Source organism: Bacillus rossius, chromosome 12, assembly GCF_032445375.1.
Source record: "Bacillus rossius redtenbacheri isolate Brsri chromosome 12, Brsri_v3, whole genome shotgun sequence".
In the NCBI taxonomy this organism is placed as follows: Eukaryota; Metazoa; Arthropoda; class Insecta; order Phasmatodea; family Bacillidae; genus Bacillus; species Bacillus rossius.
In genome coordinates, this window is record NC_086339.1 from 4126097 (window position 1) to 4148899 (window position 22803).

At 39.4% G+C, this 22803-nt stretch overlaps 1 protein-coding gene across 1 annotated transcript in view; it reads left to right on the forward strand.

Moving 5' to 3' along the window:
* LOC134537389 (farnesyl pyrophosphate synthase-like) overlaps window positions 1–22803 on the forward strand; it is a 129068-nt gene that overhangs the window by 95300 nt on the left and 10965 nt on the right. The window contains exons 3-6 of the mRNA XM_063377759.1: window positions 15630–15692; window positions 17414–17539; window positions 20581–20784; window positions 22150–22314. Coding sequence (XP_063233829.1) covers window positions 17417–17539; window positions 20581–20784; window positions 22150–22314 — 492 coding nt within the window. The 5' untranslated portion in view covers window positions 15630–15692; window positions 17414–17416. The remainder of the gene's footprint in view (window positions 1–15629; window positions 15693–17413; window positions 17540–20580; window positions 20785–22149; window positions 22315–22803) is intronic.

Below are 22803 nucleotides of genomic sequence, written 5' to 3' on the forward strand. Positions count from 1 at the left end.
TTCAGACCTGATCCAGATGTCGATGTTACTACGATTTTACCATCTCCAGGCATATTCTTATGAACATCAATGCATCGTTGTTGCACCGAAACCTTTACTTTCTGCCGCACAGCAGGACCTTTGCATGCCTTCATGTGCGTTTTCATATTATCTTTTCTAGCAAACTGCTTATGACATTTCTCACAACTAATCATTTTACGATAAAGGTTCTTAGCACATTCGCTCTTCTCGTGTCGTCGAGCATTGCTGTTGTTTGAGAAAATCTTGTCGCAGTAACAGCACCGATGTTCGTTAGTTGTCAAATCAGCATCCATTGAAGTCTCCATCGAGGTCGAATCGTCGTTCGTCGTGGTTTCCTGCACAGCCAGCTCTGTAGTCATTAAGCTCTCTTCTGCTGGTGGTACCACGACTGATGAGGTCTCCTCCAATGTTGTCGTTCTCGTTGCCAATGGGATCTGCACCTTCTTCGTCGTCGCTGACGTCAAGGTTCCCGTAGACGATGGTACAACGTCCATCATGTTCGTCGTTAAAGTCGGTAAAGATGCCATCAAGTTCGCAAGATCAAGTAATTACGCGACTTATGCACCAGATGAATCAAATTAGGTGATCCTTGCAACGTCGTCGTCAGTAACAAACTGAGCGACCAGATGTCTAGGACTCGCTTATATACATGCACCGGATGGAATAATACGCTAGTCAAATCAAGATCAATTTACTATAATACTAGAGTCGAATCATCATTAAAAATAGAAGCACCATCAAAAAGGCAGCACATTTTGGACGCGCCGTCAATAAAAAGGAAGCACATTCTACAAAACGAAAGCTCATTTAACGAAAAGGAGGTACATTCGCACTTACATTAAACTCAATAGGATGCGATCGTCAGTGTTAAGCTAGGATATAATGTCTCCATCAGTCTATGAATCCACCAGTTAGTAGTTCTATAAGTAATTGGCATCAACAGTCTTTTGGCTCCAATATTCATTGTCTCCAATATTCGTAGGCTCCAATATTCATTGTCTCCAATATTCGTAGGCTCCAATATTCATTGTCTCCAATATTCGTTGGCTACAATTTTCGTAGGCTACAATATTTGTTGTCTCCAATATTCGTTGTCTCCAATATTCATTGGCTCCAATTTTCGTTTGCTCCAATATTCGTTGACTCCAATATTCGTTGGCTCCAATATTTGTTGGCTCAATAATCATTGGCTCCAATATTCACGGGCTCCAATATAAATTGGCTCCAATTGCTCCAAATGCACCAACAGGCTCCAAAATGCTCCATCAGTCATTTGGCTCCAACATTCTTTTGTCCCCAATGTTCGTTGGCACCAATATTCATTGGCTCCATTATTCATTGACTCCAATATTGATGATTTGACTCTAGTATTATAGTAAATTGATCTTGATTTGACTAGCGTATTATTCCATCCGGTGCATGTATATAAGCGAGTCCTAGACATCTGGTCGCTCAGTTTGTTACTGACGACGACGTTGCAAGGATCACCTAATTTGATTCATCTGGTGCATAAGTCGCGTAATTACTTGATCTTGCGAACTTGATGGCATCTTTACCGACTTTAACGACGAACATGATGGACGTTGTACCATCGTCTACGGGAACCTTGACGTCAGCGACGACGAAGAAGGTGCAGATCCCATTGGCAACGAGAACGACAACATTGGAGGAGACCTCATCAGTCGTGGTACCACCAGCAGAAGAGAGCTTAATGACTACAGAGCTGGCTGTGCAGGAAACCACGACGAACGACGATTCGACCTCGATGGAGACTTCAATGGATGCTGATTTGACAACTAACGAACATCGGTGCTGTTACTGCGACAAGATTTTCTCAAACAACAGCAATGCTCGACGACACGAGAAGAGCGAATGTGCTAAGAACCTTTATCGTAAAATGATTAGTTGTGAGAAATGTCATAAGCAGTTTGCTAGAAAAGATAATATGAAAACGCACATGAAGGCATGCAAAGGTCCTGCTGTGCGGCAGAAAGTAAAGGTTTCGGTGCAACAACGATGCATTGATGTTCATAAGAATATGCCTGGAGATGGTAAAATCGTAGTAACATCGACATCTGGATCAGGTCTGAAAGGTTCGTCTTTATCACCACGGTATCCTTGCAGCTACTGTGATACGTCGTTCGCATTTTCCCATGATGCACGAAGACATGAGCGGAGCAAATGCATGAAGAATCCTTCTCGCATGAAGTTTCGCTGTGATGAGTGTCATGAATGGTTTACTCGAATTGATAATTTGCGACGACATGTGAAAAAATGTAAAGGTAAAGTCCGTGCGCCTACTGCAGAACTACCTGTAGAAATTTCAACTCCACGGTTTAGGTTGAAGGCTCGTGAGCGTACAGGCAAAAAAACAGATGCGCAGCAACCGATTGCTATGGTATCTGGACATGGAACTAAACCTAAGACTGTGGTCGGTGCTCTACAGGTGAATGATAATGGCTTCTACTTGGCGCAGTCAGCATTTCGTGGAACGTTGAAAGACTACTATTATTTAAATACGTTCGGTGAGTCGAAGGACATTTGTACTTTTCTCGATGATATCAGACAGGACATAATCAATCAGCTTACTGATGATGTAGCAACAAACGGACCATTAAAATATAACTTGTGGCTGGACTGTATATATGGAAAGCCATATCCGTTAGATGAAAAATTGAAGAAATGTGCATTCAAGACATCGGCTGCAGTAATTTACAGTTCTGACGATGTGAAGCAAACTGTTAAAAACGGTATCCAGAAACTCTGTCAAGAAGAGGAGAACTATGTTAGTAAAGGTTCTGGTTGGTCTCTGTCTAGTATAAACCGATTGGAGCTAAGAAGTAGTCGTTGCACGTCTATGCAGGGTTAAATGTTTATAAGATTGCTGGCTTTCGCAAGTGATTCTGTAGTAGAATATAGATTGTGTAATAAATATTATGTTTGTAAAAGAACTTGCAGTGTTTTATTTCTCGAACCTTACACTTATCTGGTATTTAAATTTATTTTTAGCTTCGAACATAGATCGAACCAAGTATCGAATCAATCATTACTTGAATGGGTGATTTTTTAGGTGAATTTAGGAGTGAATGGACAATAAACTCCACGAAAGGTAATGGAAAACAGAATCTAAAATTTATTTAATAATTAGTTACAACTGTCACTGGTCAAGAATCGAACCAAGGACTGGAGCGGATCGAATCAATATGTAAGTTAATAATTGATTTTTTCCGAGACTTTTGGGTTTTTCCCCCGCTTTTCTAGCTACATTATTACATGATTTCAAGATGGCGGTCGAATTTCAAGATGGCGGGGGAACCTCGGTAATAAATGATTACTGCACTGTATCGGGTTAGAATAAAACTAGCATAATGGTAAGATGAGTACACACAAGATGGCGTCCTCCATCAGACGAAAACAAGATGGTGGCAATGACCACTAGCAGGCGGTAGCTCCTGGTAGCATGTACTAAACATAAAATGACGGATCCATGATGGACGACAAGGACAAAGTCAAATTTCAAGGACAAAGTCAAATTTCAAGGTCAAGGGCAAATTTAAAGGTCAAGGGCAAATTTAAAGGTCAAGGGCAAAATTCAAGGTCAAGGTCAAGGGCAAATTTCAAGGTCAAGGTCAAGGTCATGGTCAAAGTTCAAGGCCAAGGTCAAATTTCAAGGTCAAAGGTCAAGGTCAAGGTCAAATTTCAACAACAAAGGTCAAATTTCAAGGTCAAGGTCAAAGTTCAAGGTCAAGGTCAAAGTTCAATGTCAACAGTTGAGGACAAAGGTATGGTGACCAGATAATTATACCAACATGGTATCAGCACACTCTAGTGGACGAAAACAAGATGGTGACCTCCAGCGGGTGATTTCAAAATGGCGGCCGTCACGAAAAAGTGCAACGGTGGTTTTAAGGATTTTTTATTATTTAATTCGATTAGTTAATTTTTTTTAATACTTTTTAAAATTTTTCCCGAATCTCTAGCATTAAAATTACGGATATTCAAGATGGTGTCTAAATTTTAAGATGGCGACTATAACGATAATTGCAACATTAATAGGATCCAATATGGTGGTCGTAACATAAAGTGTAAGTAAGACATGGTACTCAACCAAGATGGCGGGTGTAACGAAATATGTAAAATTTATATAATCCAAGATGGCGACCGTAACTATAACTGCAACAGTGGTTTTTAAGATTTTTATTTAATTCGATCAAATAATTTTTTTAATGATTTTTAAAATTTTTCCCGATTTTCTAACATAAAAATGGCGGATTTTGAAGATGGCGGGCATAACGAAAATTGAAACGGTGACGTCATAATCCTAAAAGCGGCTTATCGGAGGCTGTAGTTAAGGATGCTTAAGCCTATATCAGGAATTTGTGTTCTTTCTAAGGCAAAAGACATTTGTGGCTTTTCAAAATCCTAATTTTTCCTCGAAACGGGAATTTTTCTCTCGAAAACGGGAAATTTTCCCACAAAAACGGGAAATTTTGAGTCATCTTGAGTCATTTTTGAGTCAATTTTGAGGAATTTTGAGGAATTTTGAGTCAAAAATGGCCGCCGTGACGTCACAATCCAAGATGGCGGACCGACAATCCCAATCCACCACCTGACGCCTGCCGCAGAAAAAACATTCGTATACTACTTACATTTACTATAATTCTGGTGTTAAACTTTTTTCAAACTAATGTTGTATGAACTATTTAAGTAAGGTAAAAAAATGTTTTTTTTTAAAGTACCCGATTTTCAGACTCAATTTATAAACACTCATTCTATGACACATTTAATATGTTTTGTTATTGCTTAATTTCTTTGTTCGATTACCCGTCCAAACCTTCTTCTTAGAGCTGATTCTGTATTATTATACACGCGATTATTCCTTATGGAACCAAGCGAACATTATAATAATGTTGGTTTAGTCATTGATGTCTATTTCAGGTATTTGCCAAGAATGCCAGCTTTACTGTTTACGCTGTTGGCCTTGATGTTAAACTCTTCAGTTGGGTCCATAAAAATGCACGTAAAGACTGACGCAAACAGTGCGCAACAGTTCGTCCTTGATGCAATGCCAGAGATACACGGCCAATTAAGAGGAACTGCAAGAACAATAATGCTGTTCGTTGAAGACGAGTGCGCCATCTGTGGTCGCGTGGCCAGCTGGCTGCACACAGTGTCGACTCTGCCCACATACATGTTCAAAAAACACGGTCAATGGTCTGGTGACAGTCCCAGAAAGGACATCGCGTTTATGATTGTGTCCGACAGCAACGATGTTGAAGTGTTCATGTCCCATGTCTCGCGAGTGTCCCAGTTTCCCACATGGGACAATCTGGCTCCAGTCATATTCGTCGATGCCAACTTGACCAGACATCGCCGCGACATTGCCTTTCTGCTGTTGAAATCAAGCTGGATGAAGTTAGAAACTTTTAATTCATTTGTTATTAGCATTGCTGCCAGCAACGATAAACTAGGAAGGCGTGTTGTCGCTACACGTTTCAGTCCATTCACCAAAGTGGGTGAGGCTATCGACGTCACAACGAAATATTCAACTTATGAGAAATATTTTTCAGATGCTATGGGGTACCCTGTGACTGCTCCCAAATTTGAATTTCCACCATTCTCTTGGATAGAGACTGCCCCAAATGGGGTGCAAAAAATATGTGGTCTTGTTGCAAAGTTTTTTGAAATTACTGCTAAAGCAAAAAATATCACTATTGTCATCGAGCCTAGTAGATTAAAGGAGTTAAGTCACTGGGCCCTACCCTTCAATTTTTATAAAGAACTAGACATAACATACCCATTCACGCCAATTGGTATCAACCGGTTTAAACACTCTTCTTATCCATTTCTGTTTGAAAAACTGGTCCTGATAGTTCCGAAGGCCGAGCAGCTGCCCAAGTGGATGAGTGGATTGCTGCCATTCTCCTTCCCTCTGTGGTGTTTGTATCTGTCTTGCTACCCCTTGCTGGTCGCAGTGGGGAAGTGCCTCTCTCTGCTCGCGGGTAAGGAATCTCGCCGCTTGTTTCAGAGTTTGGAAATATTCAGATTGTATTTTCTAGGATTATTAGAACATAACCTCATATCATCCTGGTTTAGATTGTACTCAGTTTCTGTTATGCTATTCAGCATTGTACTGAATAATGCATACTCTGGTTCTTTCACCAGTTACATCACGGTACCACAGTACTATCCAGACATAAACACTTTAAAAGATTTAGATAAGCTAGGTTGGCCGATTGCTATACCTTATCGATATGGTCATAACATGGAATTTGAAATCAATGAGTACATTTCTCTATTTTTTAGTGGAAATGAAAATAATGACTTAGTGTTTTCAAATTTAATTTTTATCGATTCGGCAGAGGATGCACTGCGTCATACAATGGTACACAAAAACGTAAGTGTATTGTTTTTTTCTATGGGTGCACAGTACGAAATTAATAAACCAGAAAAGTTTTTAGGTTCTCGGCCACTCTTGCATATAGTGGAAGAGAGTGTATATTTTTTATATGGTGTTTGCGAGTTTCGAATGAATTTTCCTTCCCTGGAAATTATTGAGCTAATTCTTTGTCGTATGAAAGAATCGGGGATCACTAATAAAATCCTTAGTAATTCGACAGATTATATTGTCCCTTACAATCTTAAAGTTAGCAGCGGCACAGTTCCATTAAATTTACAGCATTTGGGAAGTTATTTCTTCATTCTCATATTCGGTTACATTGTCAGTTTAATATATTTTTGTTTGATCGAAATTACACTACAAAATTATTACCTTAAAAAATTAAATATAATTCATACACATAATTTTATTCATTAGTTGCTACTTACTTATTAATAGTCTAATTTTTTTTAAAATAGTACATTTATAAATAGTATATAAATTAAAAATCAAATCATGACAATGAAAAAGTGTTGTAATATTGCCATTAGTTTTTTCTTTAGTTTGCTTATGTTGTGAGTCCTTAGTGTAATTGTTTTCATACATATTTCATAAATAGTGCGTTGATTATACATTTTAAAATTAGATTATTTCTTATTTTAAGGGTAGGAATGTTCTCCTTTTTAAATTATTTATTACTTTCACAATAACCTGTTCTAATATTGACTTGAAAATTTTGTGTTCATACATATGTATATTAGTCACATAAAATATATATGGTCTTGGCATTCTTAGGACATAATATACATTACTAAACCCTAATGATAAAAATGATAGTATTTCGTACATAATGGGCATACTTTCTTAATGACAGTCATATGCCTTGCAGTGGTACTGCCATGGGAAGTAAGCAAAGCGTAGGTCCCAGTAGCATCCGCTGCTGATGGAGTGCATCCTGTGATATCACGGCCGACTCTGCCAATGTTGTGTTCAAATATGTTGCTTTTGAACCAGCAATATGGATGGTGTTGTATATTTCAGTGCTATTTATTTGTTGCCTTCAGCCGAACCGATACATACTGGCGGCATTCGCAATTTAAATCAATTATTTTGTTGATGCAAATTCTGCTCCCGCGGAGGGAATGTCGCTGGCTTGTAACCCTTGCTTCAGTCCTGTGCGACCCTAGTGCGTGTCTGACCCAGTCTCAAGGGGCTTAAGCCAAGGTCTTAACTGATTAGTAAACGCCATATTTCTGTATGTATTGTTTATAACCTTCATTATCTGGTTCTCTGCCTGCATTTTGCCGTCTGCTCTTTTGAGTGCGGGCCAAACCATATTCATTGATTGTTCGCCTTGTAGGAACAATGGGCAGACACCTCGCTAATGGGACTGGCCGACTCCGGCGTGTGTTTACAATCAACTCTGGCTTACGTGAGTGCTGTCCACAGCGTTCAGAATACAAGCAAGTACCTTCGTAATCATCCAAACTACCGTTTCATCGTAGAATGAAGGGGTTGTGCTGTTGTACTTGTCAGTAAATGTGGGCGCTGCAGTAAAGTTCGACGTGTCTACTACCTGACATGTTAGTACTGTTAAACCACGATCATTAAACTGTCCCAGTAAGTGTTTACAAAGTGTCTGGCCTAGCTAAAGTCATATCCATGAGCCCTGAAGACATTAGTCAGTGATGGTTTAAGATAAGCTGCATATCATCTTTCTCCAGAGTGGGTGACTTCTCTCGTTGAATTGTTCACGACTATATCTCCCTGTGGGAGGGTGCCCTTACTGAGAGAGCTGACTTCGGGCAACTATATCTAACCACGAAGATACTGAGTTACGTCCGACACGTCTCCCCAATACACATGAGAGTGACTCATGACAGCATAAATGTTTCACAAATCCGAGCTAACAGCACTAGATACAGTTAAGTACTGCCCTTAAGAATTTGAAGAATAAAGTGCCAACTGGGCTGAAAGCCAAAAATACTTACAGATTTCAAAATAGGTTTATTTAAGGCTTTTAGTTTCAGCAATGTTAATTATTTAAGGTTTTAATAAAAGGTTTTCTAAGTATATTCACTGGTATAGATTGAATGAATAATATGCAGGAAAGTAAAATAATAAATTAGTAGTGAGTTTGTGTGATAGAGTAAACCAGAATTTAAAAAAGGGTAAATATTATTAATACAATTGTGTATGGTTACGATAATGAATAAAGTGTGATGTATATTTGGCAAATACTATTCGCAACAAAACAACTCATTTGTGGTGTTTGTACAGTGAGACATTCGTGCCAGTCGTTTGTGAGCTAAAGTAATGCCACTGATGCAGTCACCCATGTTGCGGAGCGAATGGATCCTCAGACAGCGAGGAGTGTGGGTATGAGAGGAAGCATTGGCACAATGAGGGGTTGAGGTGTGGGGGGCACTGGAGCTCGGCAGCGTCACATCTGACGCCGTCCCCTCTGCCTGTCCTGAAATTATGGTAATTAAAATACGTTAACTAGAATTTGGTCTCGAGGGCGGGGTTCTTTGCCTCGTGGCTGCAGGCAGGGACGCGTCTACAAAGGGCCCCCTGGGCTGTTATGGCCACCCAGGATGCCGTAACTATTAAAAAACACACATGAACGTAACTGATTTTATTGCTCCGTCACACGTTACAGGACTTAGTTTCGTACAATACACTTTCACGTGACTGGCCGTATCATCGTCGACCTCATCTCCGCTCACACGGCCTTCGATCGGCGGTACTGTTTAGCGTCTGGCGGTATTCCAGGAGACTACCGCATCGAGGAGCGCAGGCTATCCTGGGAGCTACGGCGACGACGATTACAGCACACAGCGAATTTAGTGATAAAGACGTGGTAGTCCGGACGGTGCTTTATACAGAGAGTTCACTAATTACTGATCGAGAAAGTACACAAAACACTAAAATGTACACTTACGTATGGTTGATTGCGGACACTAACGCTAACACTGAAATGTAGCAGAAAAGTCACTACAAGAAAGTCCTGGGGCTCGGGATGATACTAGTCCCTCCGTTCAGGGAAATTACGTTAATCGAGGCTCTCCCTCATGGTGGCGTGGGCCACGTTAAGCTGGGTACGGGCGCGGTGGTACCTGACGTGGTAACTCACCCGCGACCGTGGCACGTCCCAGAATGTGAAGCGTTAGAAAGTCTGGTTTCGCGTTAGGCGTAATGCCGCCCCGCGTGGGCAATGTTCAAGTACTCCGGATGGAGTGATAATGGCGTGAAGCGTACACTCCTCGGTTGGCTGCCTAAAAACACTAAGATTTACGTAGCACACGAAAATGACTCGTAGTCGAGTCACACATTTATTGACGGACCATATGACACGACATACGGCAGGGCCGACCGTGGATCTGATGAAAATAGATTTAGAAATATTACCTATGGACGTTAAATGCTGGATCAGGCGCGAAAATTTGAAGGCTCCACGTGCGCGGGGCTGCCGGCCCTGGTGAGTGCTGGAAGGCTACTGACGATTCTTCCTGGCAACCGGGCCAGGGAGGGCGAAAAATCCGCGGGAAACTACGGAGCGCAGGAAGATGATGCCGGCCAGTTTTGTGAACGAAAATAGTTTACAATATAATTAATTAATAAGAAATCTTTGACACATTAAAAGTTTTAGTTCGTGTTTGTTATTTAAATTGCATATGCACTGAATTCCCTTTTGCGCATTGCCACACCCGGCCGGGCGCTTCATGTATACAGCCGGCCATGACTTACGTCACGCCGTTCGAGGCACTGTTCCCCCCTGCACTATGCTACACGCGCGGGCATGTTCTTAGCACTGGCACTGATTCAGGTGTTGAGGACACATAACGGCCTGTGCTCTCAGAGGGAGCACGGACGGCAGCGTCACATCAAAGTTATAACCCGGGTCGCCTCGGAGGGAGGCAGGGGGCGATACCGTTAGCCGCAGCTGCTGTCGCTCCCTGCCAGCTCAGCTGTCGTGCAGCTGGGCCTACCTGCCGCGCATCTGCGTGAAGGCGCGTCACTCGGGAAGAAGGAATCGTGCATAGTTTTAAGTATATGCTTTCTTTGGTTGTGTTCATTATACATATGTGAGCTATGTCTGTTTCATTACTCTTCATAGATTATCAATGTCTTCATCACAACTTTATAAATTTGTTTTATATAATATTACAACTTCTTGCCTGGCTGACTATCTAATATCATTATACACAGTAATTTTATTTCATCATTAGTGTAACAAATATTCTTATAATTGTTTAAACAAGTGAAATATAGAATACTAACAGGTATTAGGTGTCGGAGCAAACATAAATACAAGGATTTTAAAAGGAATGAAAAAATACGAGGGCACGCAAAACAAGTTAAAGATGTAAAGAGAGAAGAAAATTATTGTTTGTTTATGTTAAGGTTAGAACAGGGGGGAAAAAACTAGTGGATCAAGAATACTACAACACATACAAAATTAAAAACCTAAGCAGGTTAGAACAGGAATAAAAATAGCTGGAGATCAATAGTGTCACAAGTCAACCAAAAGAATCATTGTAAACATAAAAACCTCATGTGTAACCGATATAGGTACTAACACAAGAATTACAAGTTTAACGGATATACTAAACTCATGCAAAAGAATCATTGTGTACTCAAAAACTATTAGTGAAATCAGATGTACTGAACTTTATGCAAAAGAAAAAAATAATATATCTACATAAACAAAAAAAAAACAAGTAAAAATAGATATACTAAAATTCATGCAAAAGAATCATTGTAAACACAATGTGTATGAGTAAAAAAACAGATTATGAAAAAAAAACCAAGCGAACATTTTGTTAACATAAAAACTACTTGTTAAAACAGATATATTTAAATCATTTAAAAAATCATTGTAAACATAAAGTGTGTGAGTAAAATCAGGTGATGATAAAAAAATCCAAGCGAGAAAAAGTCATCATAAAAACTTCAAGATAAAACATATATACTAAAATCCTGCAAAATTATCATCGCTAATAACAGAGAATACGAGTGAAAACACATAATGACAGAAGAAAACTAAAAAAGAATCATTGTAAACACAAACTATGAGTAAAAACTATTATACCGAAAATTATGCAAAAGAAAAAAAACTAAAGTTCATGAAATAAAACCAATGTAAACACCAGTGAGATAACAAATATTCCAAGATAAACAAAGGAAAAAGTGTAAACACAAATGTGAAAACATATTTTTATAATGTAATAAATTAAAAATATTGTATGTTGTAATAAGTAAAAGTTTTGTAAAATTGTATTATTTTTAATGTAAACACTATGTAAACACATGTTTAAAAACTTTGTAAACATAAAAATGTGCCAGTTCAGTCATGAATATTATCAGTTGAAGCCCTGTTATAGGCCCTACCTAATTTCTGTTTTGAAAAGAATAAGTGTAAACAAGTAACCAATAAGCAATTTTACTTACGAAAAGAATAAAATATTTACTTGATTTGGATAAAAATGTTCAGTTGTTTGTGTAAACTTGTTTATGTACATTTTCTTAAAAATAAAAATTATTGTATTTCGTGTAAACTCTTGCTAAAGACAATAACATGTTTAGAGAAATTATGTTAAGAATATTTAAACTAGTAGAGAAGTTAATATAATTTATTGTAAATTCTTGATAAACACACAATTTCAAATAATTTATATTAAGAAATTTGAGATAAAAAGTTGTTAAATGTTATTCAGAATGTTTCCTCTTAGTTGCTGTAAAATATTCCCAACAAAAAAAAATTAAGCTGTATCTTCCACAGCTTCAAAGTATTACCAAAGAAAAACTGTGATGAACTTTTATTTTGGTGGTTACTGTTTGTTCATTCAAGCTATTTCTTAGTCCATTTCGTGTAACAAGTCTAACGAAATTCTTAGAAAGGTTTACGCACGTTGTTAATTTAATTACTTCTAAGAGTTTATTAAAGCAGGTATCTATGGAGCTGTAATTAATTTTTGTTGATGGTACAAAATAAGAGGAATATTGTAATTTCCGTTATTATGGATTTTAAAGCATCAATATTTAAGGGCTTATGTAATTATTGATTTTTATAATTATTTTGTTGTTATAAATATTGTGATTAGCTTTTCATTTTCAACTTTAACATTACTATAACAGCCACCAACAAAAAACACTGACTACTGATGCGTTGTTCTTACCAGTAACCTGTCTTTGAATAAATGTATTAATATATAATCTCAAGATTATTTCACTTGGCTCCCATCCTTCTTATAATTTCATAAATGGAAACATCGGTAAATGAGGTCTGCTTCTGATAAAAGTAAATCACCAACATTTGGCACAGTACTACTCGTTACACAGTGCTGTGATGGCAGTAATTAATGACTTCCGCCGATAGTCACTGCCTACTTGCATGTCTGTGTTTAGTTGGCATGGCATGACGGTGCAGGTTGAGTACTTGGAGATTTCTGCAATTACAGTTCGACCCGGCAGAATAATGAGGCGCTGTTCCCAGTTTTCCGTTCAACAGCCAGTGAGTAGTCAAGTCGTTTTGGTATGCTCGCCGACATTGTGCTCAACTCGGGTAGAGTCAGTTAGGGATGCAGGTTGCGCTGACGTGTATCGGTGTCCGGTGCAGCTCAAGTTTTTGTGGACTGTCGTTCCGGTCTGGACGACAAAGGCCATGGTGTCTTCGAAACGTGCAAAATAGGTGAGTTCTTCTGTCGAGCTGTTTCAAACCATATACTTAAATATTATGTAAAAGGAGCTCTGGGAACAGGGTCAAGGTTGAGGTTCCGAGGAGCCAACCGCCATCTTGGATTATAACGTCATGGTGGCCATCTTGGTATCAGATTTCCTCAAAATTCCTCAAAAATGACTCAATAAATCCTCTACATTCCTACAAATATATATAATTTGAGGTAAAAATTCCCGTTTTTAGGGAAAATTTTCCATTTTTTCCTAACATCTGGAGAGCCAAAAATTCCTCTGAGAGGAACAATTTTCTTCAGAGGAGAAATATTTCTCAAAAGCCCCATCAGAGGACCTGACCTTGACCTTGACCTCAGCCGCCATTTTTAATTATGTAATTTTAAAATATGGCATGTACACCATCTTGGAATCTAGAACCTCCCACCATTTTGAATGTTATCTTTAAAAGATTTGTGCAATGGGAGTGCATGACTTGATGTAAGTTTTTGGACATACGCCATTGCTAAGAACTTTTTCTGTTGAAGAAAAACTAATAAATAAAATAAATAAATAAAAATAAAAATAAAAATACTCAAAAAAAGATACAAAAAACACACAAAATTAAGCAAACAATTGCTGTTGTCAACAAGGATATGAACACCACAAAATATTCCGAAACAGGAATATGGTCAGCAAACAAAGAAAAAACAAAGAAAAATGTACTAAGAGAACGAAAAAATCCCCACAAATGATGACAACACAAAAATATTGAAACCCAAAATAATTCAGCACAACAGTTGAAGCGAGACAAAAAACATGACAAAACGAAAAAACAAACAAACACAATAGTTTTACCTAAACAGAAACAAGCGACGTTTCGGGAACTGCTATCTGCTCCCGTCCTCAGGCAGAGTCGCACCTGTGTTTCCGTACCATGTGCGTCTCTGCCTGAGGACGGGAGCAGATAGCAGTTCCCGAAACGTCGCTTGTTTCTGTTTAGGTAAAACTATTGTATTTGTTTGTTTTTTCGTTTTGTCATGTTTTTTGTCTCGCTTCAACTGTTGTGCTGAATTATTTTGGGTTTCAATATTTTTGTGTTGTCATCATTTGTGGGGATTTTTTCGTTCTCTTAGTACATTTTTCTTTGTTTTTTCTTTGTTTGCTGACCATATTCCTGTTTCGGAATATTTTGTGGTGTTCATATCCTTGTTGACAACAGCAATTGTTTGCTTAATTTTGTGTGTTTTTTGTATCTTTTTTTGAGTATTTTTATTTTTATTTTTATTTATTTATTTTATTTATTAGTTTTTCTTCAACAGAAAAAGTTCTTAGCAATGGCGTATGTCCAAAAACTTACATCAAACCATTTTGAATGTATGATGTTTCCATTGAAATATTCGTTATGGCCGCTATATAAAGCATTTGGTGTCAACAAAGTCATAAGTATTTTTTCACAAATGGTGCCAAACAAAAAAAGGATTTGTCAAAACTATTACATTAAAAGTATTATTTTGATTTGAGAACATACATAAAGATAATAGCGGAGATATATTTAGCACTCCTTGCAGTCGAACGTGCGCATACGAAGTACAGTTAGGTTTCATAACCACGAGAAAGCACAGCTGCGTCCGCCACCACACGACATTTCGACAGGAGTTGTAGCCACGCTGGCAACATAATGAGCTTGCATCAAAGCCTTCAAGCTGAAATCAAGCATCCATCAGGATTGAATAAATGTTCCTGCGGCAAGTTTAATATAGGAATCAAGCGTGATCCGAGCCAATGAGAAGCTTGCTGGATGCATGTCTGTACCATTCAGTTGTAGGCTAGGAACACTCCTCGAATCCAGCTGTAAGACAATATTTCCTCAGTATCTCAACACTACATGGATCCCGAGACTGCTGATCTTATATATATAATAACTGGAAATTTTACTGGTTGCAGAAAATTATTATGGGTCGGTTTACCCACTACTGGGTGTCGTCGTGAGCACAGGCAAGGCTGCGATGGTTTGTCATTGCCTTCCGCGGGACGAAATTGAAAGGTGCTTCACAAACACCCTGTCCTGAGCCCAGGGAGAAGGTTTGGAAAAACCCCTCCACAGCAGGACGACATTCTTGGATACATGCTTCTCGTAGTCTCGCTGCTTGCTGTGCCCACGTCGGGTCTATATATACCCCTCTGGTGTGCTTCCCCTTTGTTCCCGGACGAACCAGAAGGTACGAGTTTCTCTTACTTCCGTGGAGATTAAAATAGGGGCGGTGCCACCCCCACCACTCCACAGCCTCAACCGAGGCGCGCGAAACCAGGTGAGAAACCTCGATGGAAGTAAGGTCATCCAGGGCAAACTAAGTCCACTCCAAGGAAATAAAACCTTCCATTGTGGACCGCGAGTAGGAACCACAACATCGTGATTTCCCAAAATGTGTTCGAGGTCATGTCGTATATGTGTGTGTTCTGATATGTTACCAGACTGTTCCACCACGTGACTGTGCCAGGTGATGTAGTGTTCCGTGGCGATCGCAGGAAGGAGTACCTCGACTTGTTTCCGCAGATAGTAGCAGACCTCACAGCAAATTATCCAGACATACCAGAAGCCAACAACTGGCTGGCTGAGGTACTTACAGGCTTAACACATCTTGAATGTCTGCATCGACTGTAAAAAGTGTTTGCAATGTTCATTTAAAGTAGTAGAACTCTGTTATAGCAGATTCCTACTTATAACACCATCATGCTATCATCTTTATGGTCATTATAATTGCATGTATTTTAGTCACACTATGCAAGTAGTTTCCTATTTAGTTGTAACTTAATCGCATTAGTTTATTAGAGTAGAGCATGTAAGAATCGTCTTGGAACATTTATTTCAAAAATGTTGATAAGGGTTGTCAAAGTTATTTATAGTGAGCAAATTATCTTTCTATCTTGTCTAGAGGAAGTAAAAACCGAAGTTCTCATACAATCTCTAGAATGAAAGAAAAAAAGGTGTGTGTGTACCTATGTACGTGCATTAGGTGCTATACTTACTTGCCACAATAAAGAAAACTAACTTTAATTATTTTTCATGCAAATAATTTATAGAATTAAAATAATGAAAGAACAGGAGTGATATAAATATGGTTCGCAAAGTATAGATTCTATACTAATTTATTAATTTAACTATTTATTAAATAATAATATAATAATTTATCATGCAAATAAAAAAAATACTTCCATGAAAATTGCCAGAAGACTTCTAACCCTGCCAGCGATAATGGAAGATCACAAGCAACCTGACATTGTTAGACATACGGGAACATAACTTCACTTATACAAATATACTTAAAAATACACTTGAAAAAGTTTATAAACATAATTTCTATCACTACTACTGTATTCACAATAAATAATTGTTTCAATGATATTGACCAGTATTCCATATCAATCACTAAATTATAATATTTAAAAATCATTAATATGATTTTTATTTGTATGTAGCCTTTTTTTTATCCTCTGAAAATTTCGTTGCATGGTGAGCACCCATCGTTAAAATTCATTTTTGTCATTTTTTCATAATGCTCCTAAAGAAGTATAACTTTAAAGACAATTATTTCTTGGTCACCTTTCAAATGGCCACTTGGGGCTGTATTCAAAGACATTTTGAATAAGATAGCGAATAAACAATACCTTATTGGGATACAACTGTAACTTTAATCGCAGACCATATTTCAGAATGTGTCCGAACCCAATGCCTGTTACGTAACGAAAAACAAACCGTTTTAATAAACTGTGCTTTGCACGAAGCTAGAAACAGTTTTCATGCATTCTAGCAGAGGTTTGGTAACTGTCAACACATTTGCTATGCCAAAAATCCTACAGATAGCATCACTATCGCGCGAATTAAATGGTGTAATTTTAAGTACTTTTAAGTTGAGATTATTTTTTTTAACACCACTTAAGTGTACAAAATGTTTTCCAGGACTGTTTCACTATCATGAAGTTTCATTTAGCACACCAATATGCTTGGTACGTCCCCCCGATGATCACAAAAAATGACTATGTACGAGTCAATGGTGCCAGTTGCAGTTCAGCCCTTAACGAAATCAACGGAAAAAAAATTAGCTCTGCGCATGCGCGGAATTTAGGCAACGGAATGGCAACAAATAGGACACCAAAATCGATTTTCTAAAAATAAGAGACTGGCCGTTTCCTATCGTGCACTAGGAATAAGGTTAGGGTACAGGTGTAGCATGTTCAACACCTAATGCCTTCTTTTTGTTGTCCTGTGATACCGACGTTGGGGTTGTAATCGAGATTAACAAAGCCCACCTGGGAGCTCGTGGTGCTGTTGTGTTGCAGGTGATGAAGTGCAATGTGCTGGAAGGCCCAGACACCACGGCGAGGCTGTTCCTGCTGGCGCACCGGGCGCTGGCGCCCGGCGGAGAGCTGGGTGCTCCGTACCGCATGGCGTGGTGTCTGCAGATGGTTAGACACCCTGCTGCCTTCAGCGTACAGGCAACACCACACATGAAGGATCAGTTTATGTTAGGTTTATAGCTTTACTAGCTCATAACCCGCGGCTTCGCTCGTGGTAACTTCAGGATATTGCTGCTATTGCACTACCGTCAGTCGAGTTTTACACTGGCCCGGGTATGGTCCAAGATTTACGCCATTTTGTTAGCTGTCGGCTCTGTCATCAGGGAAAGGCACGCCGATTTGACAGTGACAAGCAGCAGTGACGCCGACGTCCTAAGCAGCCATTTCACACTGTTGTGCTGGACATAAATTGGCCCCTATCCCAGAACAACTAAAGGGGAACAGATTCTGATGGTTGTCACCGACTTTTTACCCGTTGGGTTGAGGCCTTTGCAGTCTCCAACGTGCGAGCAGGAACCATCTCCCGCCCACTTGAAACAGAGATCTTCCCGACGTAGTATGAATTTCAAGAGACATGTTGAAAATTGGTATAGTATAGCTCAACCCAAATGTCTTTCAAACTGGGCTGTATAGTTGGATGGAAATGCGTTTTTCGAAACGGACTGACAGAACCAAATATTACTGACTCGGCATGGCCAGTGACACCATCTGTTCTAAAAACATAAATCACCTTAGTGATGCTGGTGCATGTAACTACGTATCGCATGTCAAGCATTACATAGTCAACATATTATGGATATACTGCACCCTAGGAAATTTTTCTACCTGCTTGGCCGCGCCACATGCATTTGTGCCCTCAGAATATCGTGGGGCCATTTACCATTTACTTTGCAAGGCCCTGATATTTTGGAGAGGTGCTCAAGAGAACAGATGGAAAAGTTTAAAAATAAAACTTTTTTATCAACGTATTTAAGTCAACCAGGACCTCAAATTCTAATGATGGTTTTATAAATTATTTGAAAATGTAAATTATAAAAGCAAAAAAACATGAGATAATTTTAAAGTTTCTAAATAATAAAAAAACCTCCTGAAGTACCTAGCGATGCCTGGGCTAAACACATCATAACATAAGGAACATCACTTCCGAGTTTCAAGTCTGTAAGTCATGCATTTGGAAAATGGGAAAATTTTATTTTTAACTTTCATTGATTGCACAGACTCGGTGTTTAATGCTATGCATCAGCAAAACCGAGATGTCAATCTTCAGCTTCATATTGTGGTAAGGCAGGTAACCCCTAGGCAAGAAGTGACTGACGCTCCAAACGGGTGTAGCCGTGGTGGGGTTGGGGGGGGGGGGGGGGTCTAGGAGTTCTAACCCCCCTTAGCCACCATTTTTTTTCTTATCTGAAAGCACGTTAGCTAAAAGTATCTGAAAGCACGTTAGCTAAAAGCCTGGGTGTCTTACTGCTATCACCGGCCACTGCACTGGAGGGGAAGAGTAGGCGAGCCCTACCGACTCTCCTTCCCTTCCCCTACCCCTGTCGCGAGCAGAAGCTATAAGGTCGTGACGCTGTGACGGGTCCCTAGTTTTCAAATCTCTTACACCTATTGTATTTAACCAGCGCGGTAATTATCAGCAGGTGGTGACTGGGTAACTCTTCAAGCTAAAGCTAATTGTTTCTAGGAATAGGCCAGTTCTGCCGAAACCCAACCATTTTTATTCTTTTTTTTTGTATTGTCGAGCTTCGAGCATGATTTATGATTTTGAGTGGACATATACAAGGCACTTGGATTGATTAAAATATCTTTAATTTCTTATCTCATCACTCAAAACAATTTTTTTATTAAAAAATTAATAATATTTTTATCATTACAATATTTACAGTTAAGTACCGATAAATGCTCAAATAGCACTATTTTACACCTTAAATCCAAATTTTCTGGGGGAGGACCCCCCCAACCCCCCGCTTTAATACGGGGGGGGGGGGGAACCATGCTTCTTAACCCCCCATACACAAATCCTGGCTACACTACTGGCTCCAAAGGATAGCGCATTACAAAATCAAGGCAACACCATTATTGACGAAGTTGTAAACTAAACTGTTATAATTACCTTTAGTTCTCTAGCAGCCGCGAACTTCACTAAGCAAATGGATTTTGCCAAGGAGAAGGATAGGAATTTACCAGACCTTACTATGTGTCTGTGCGGTAGACATAGAGAAATTACACAATTTTACTGTATGTTAATCTGTGACCCACCTCCCATGATTTTAATTATAAAAATTTACCCCCCCTTTTCACTCTGAGGGATGTAATTTCATAATTATATGTAGTCTATGTCACATCTGTGGCTCAGATTCTGTGTGAAAGAGGAGCAAAAAGACAATCACACATTCGCATTTATTATATTAAAAATATTATATATATTATATATTAGGGATTACATTAATGTAAAATTAACAGATTAATAATGAACATTCTATATGATAGTGTGTTAGCAATAAAAGGGCACCACATGGCATGCTAGTTGCGCTAGTTGCGGGGCCCCAAGTTATTGCCCGGCCCTGGAGCAGCCCCTGTCCCCATGATGTGCATGCTCTTCTCCTACTTCCCCTCCCCGCTCACTTCTCACTACTCAGGGACATCGGAACAGGGGGGGGGGGGGGGGCAGCAGAGGCGAGTCGCCCCCGTGCTGTTATGCATGGGGGGTTCTCAACCAGTAGTTACAAACATTGTTTTGGTGATCACATTGATTAGAAAATAATATTTATGATTGCCAGTATACTGTAAAATGATTCCCAATTCGTAGATGGTATTTTATTTTAATTGTACTACATCTACTGTCAGAGTAGTATTTAATACACACTACGTCATCAAATTCTTGGAATGGTATATTTAATATTTTGGTTCGGAAACTCATTAAATAGCACAATTTTGCATCTAAAATTCCAAATTTTTCCGGGGGAAGGCCCCGGGACCCCCCGCTCTAGGACTGAGGTAAGTGTGATACGTACATCTTTTCGTCGTCCCCCCCCCCCCCCCCCCCCCCACTCATGAAAACGTTCCGATGTCCCTGTCAACTACCGGTGCTGACAGCTCGCCAGATGTCTGGCCCGCACTGTGCAGCGCGTGCTTGTGGGGCTTCCCAGCTGGACGGGTCGGCGATGGTGTGCGAGGAGCTGATGAGGCTGGACGAGCGACGCCACGAAGGGGACCGCTGGCACCACCGAGGCGCCCTGGGGCTGCGCGCCGCCAATGACGGCCTGTTGCTCGAGAGCGGCATGTACGAGCTGCTGCGGGGCTACTTCCAGCGGGAGTCCTACTACCCGCGAGCCGTCGACACCTTCCAGCAGGTAGCCTCCTTAGCCAGCCCCATATCTAGACAGAGACGTTACACTAGGGGTCAGGTGGGACCTGTACCCCGAGCGCCGCATTTCGGGGGTAGCCAAACTGGCAGAGGCATTTTCAGTATAGATACTTGTGTATCGTAACATTAGAACAGACACTATTAATTATTTCTGTTGAATAATACATACATGTATATCGTCAAATATTTTAAAAAAAAAAAACTGATATTTTCGCATACTATCCAACTGGAGCTGTAACAAAAGTTGTAGATAATATTTTAAGGTTTTAAAATAAATAAGAACTTGTAATGGAGATTTTAAATATTTTTAATTCCACCCCTGTTTTTTTCATCCCCTTGCAGTTTGGGTTGATCGTATCCAAAATGTGTTCAAACTAATATTTTTTTATGTTACTCCTACAAATTATAATGCTTCATACGGATGCAATATTTGTCATATTATGGGAGTTACAGCAATTTTTTTTTTTTTTTCAAAAAACCTTACCCTTTTTACCCCTTTGGTGGAATTTTGTCCATTAACAAAATGGACCGGGATTTTCCATTATTAGATTTTATGTATCAGCTGGGAAATGTTTTTTTTTTTTTAAATTACAACAGTTATCGTGTCCATACAAATGTGATATATAAATATATATAAACTTTTGAGTTGACTATGGAACATTAAACGAAAAAAAAATACGGTATTTTAAAATTTTTTTCTAAATTCGCACCATGATAATAGCTACAGTAGGTAGCCTCTCTTAAAATATATCTAAATGTGTGTGTGGGATTCCGTGACAGTAGTGAAACACCTTGCTTTTCTATTATTAGATAGGTATAGGAAATTAATTTGCTTTGGATTGACATCGCAGATAAAAAAAGTACATACATTTATTAAAGTGTGCATGTGTAAAGTATGCAAGTTTGAAACGAGGCAAGTGTGCAAATATTCAAGTGTGCAAGTATGCAAGTATGCTGCATCATTTCTATCTCTTCCCTGTCGTTTCCTCCTCTACCTGTTTTCCCACCACGTATCTAACTATTCCACTCATATTTTCGGAATTTGTTAACTTTCGAAAATTGTACCCCCTCAGCAAATAAGTTACATTTCAAAATTTAATTTCTTCCTTTTCCATTTATGTCCATATTTTTCACAGAAATAAAGTAAAACGAAAATGAAAAGCGTTAGCGCGGAGACCTGGACCTGCCCCTGTGGATCCTGTTTCCACTCCATGTCCACAGTCATGCTTGTACTCACTCTGATGGAGTTATTTATGTCATGTATGGAAGACAAGCAGTTCAGAACATCTGTGAGCTGGGAGTTTGCATTTGGATGTGTGGTGGCTGAGCGGAAGAGGGTGGTCGGCGGCAGGTGGCGCAGATGGCCATTCTGGGACGCTGCCTGGACCTGCGCGCCAGCGAGGCAGCCGGAGAAGCAAGGCTGGCCATGTTCAACTCGCAGCACCTGGCGGACATCGCGCGGCACGCGACTGCCTACCCCAGGCTGTACCTGCCGCTGGTGCTGGCCGCTGCCATGGTGAGTTTCCCCTGGCGAGGCTCTCCAGGGGCATGCTGGGATGGTTCCTCACAATATTCGTCGAATTCACCATCCCTAGCGGACTTTGAGTGGTTAGGAAAGTGTACAGATGGAGCATTTTCCATCAGACATGAAGATATATTTTTCTCCATTTTTTTTTCTGATTTTCACATAGCTATATGGTGGATGTTTGTTTATATTTGTGTCAGCTGTGTTCTAACCTATTTTTATTAACGACTCTAGTTAAGCTGTTCAGAAGAAAATTAGATCGACATATTACTGTTTTGTATTTTTATATACAAAAAAGTCCAAAATGAAACCTAATAATACAAATGTAATTATATGAGTTGGAAATTTTTCTTTAATATACATATATCATTGTAAAAATACTGCCGCCATATTGGTACTGTAGTACACTTAAATCCCCCTTCCATTTTGACTTCACCCTCTTAGTCTAGAATCGTATCTTATGCTCCATCTGGATATTTT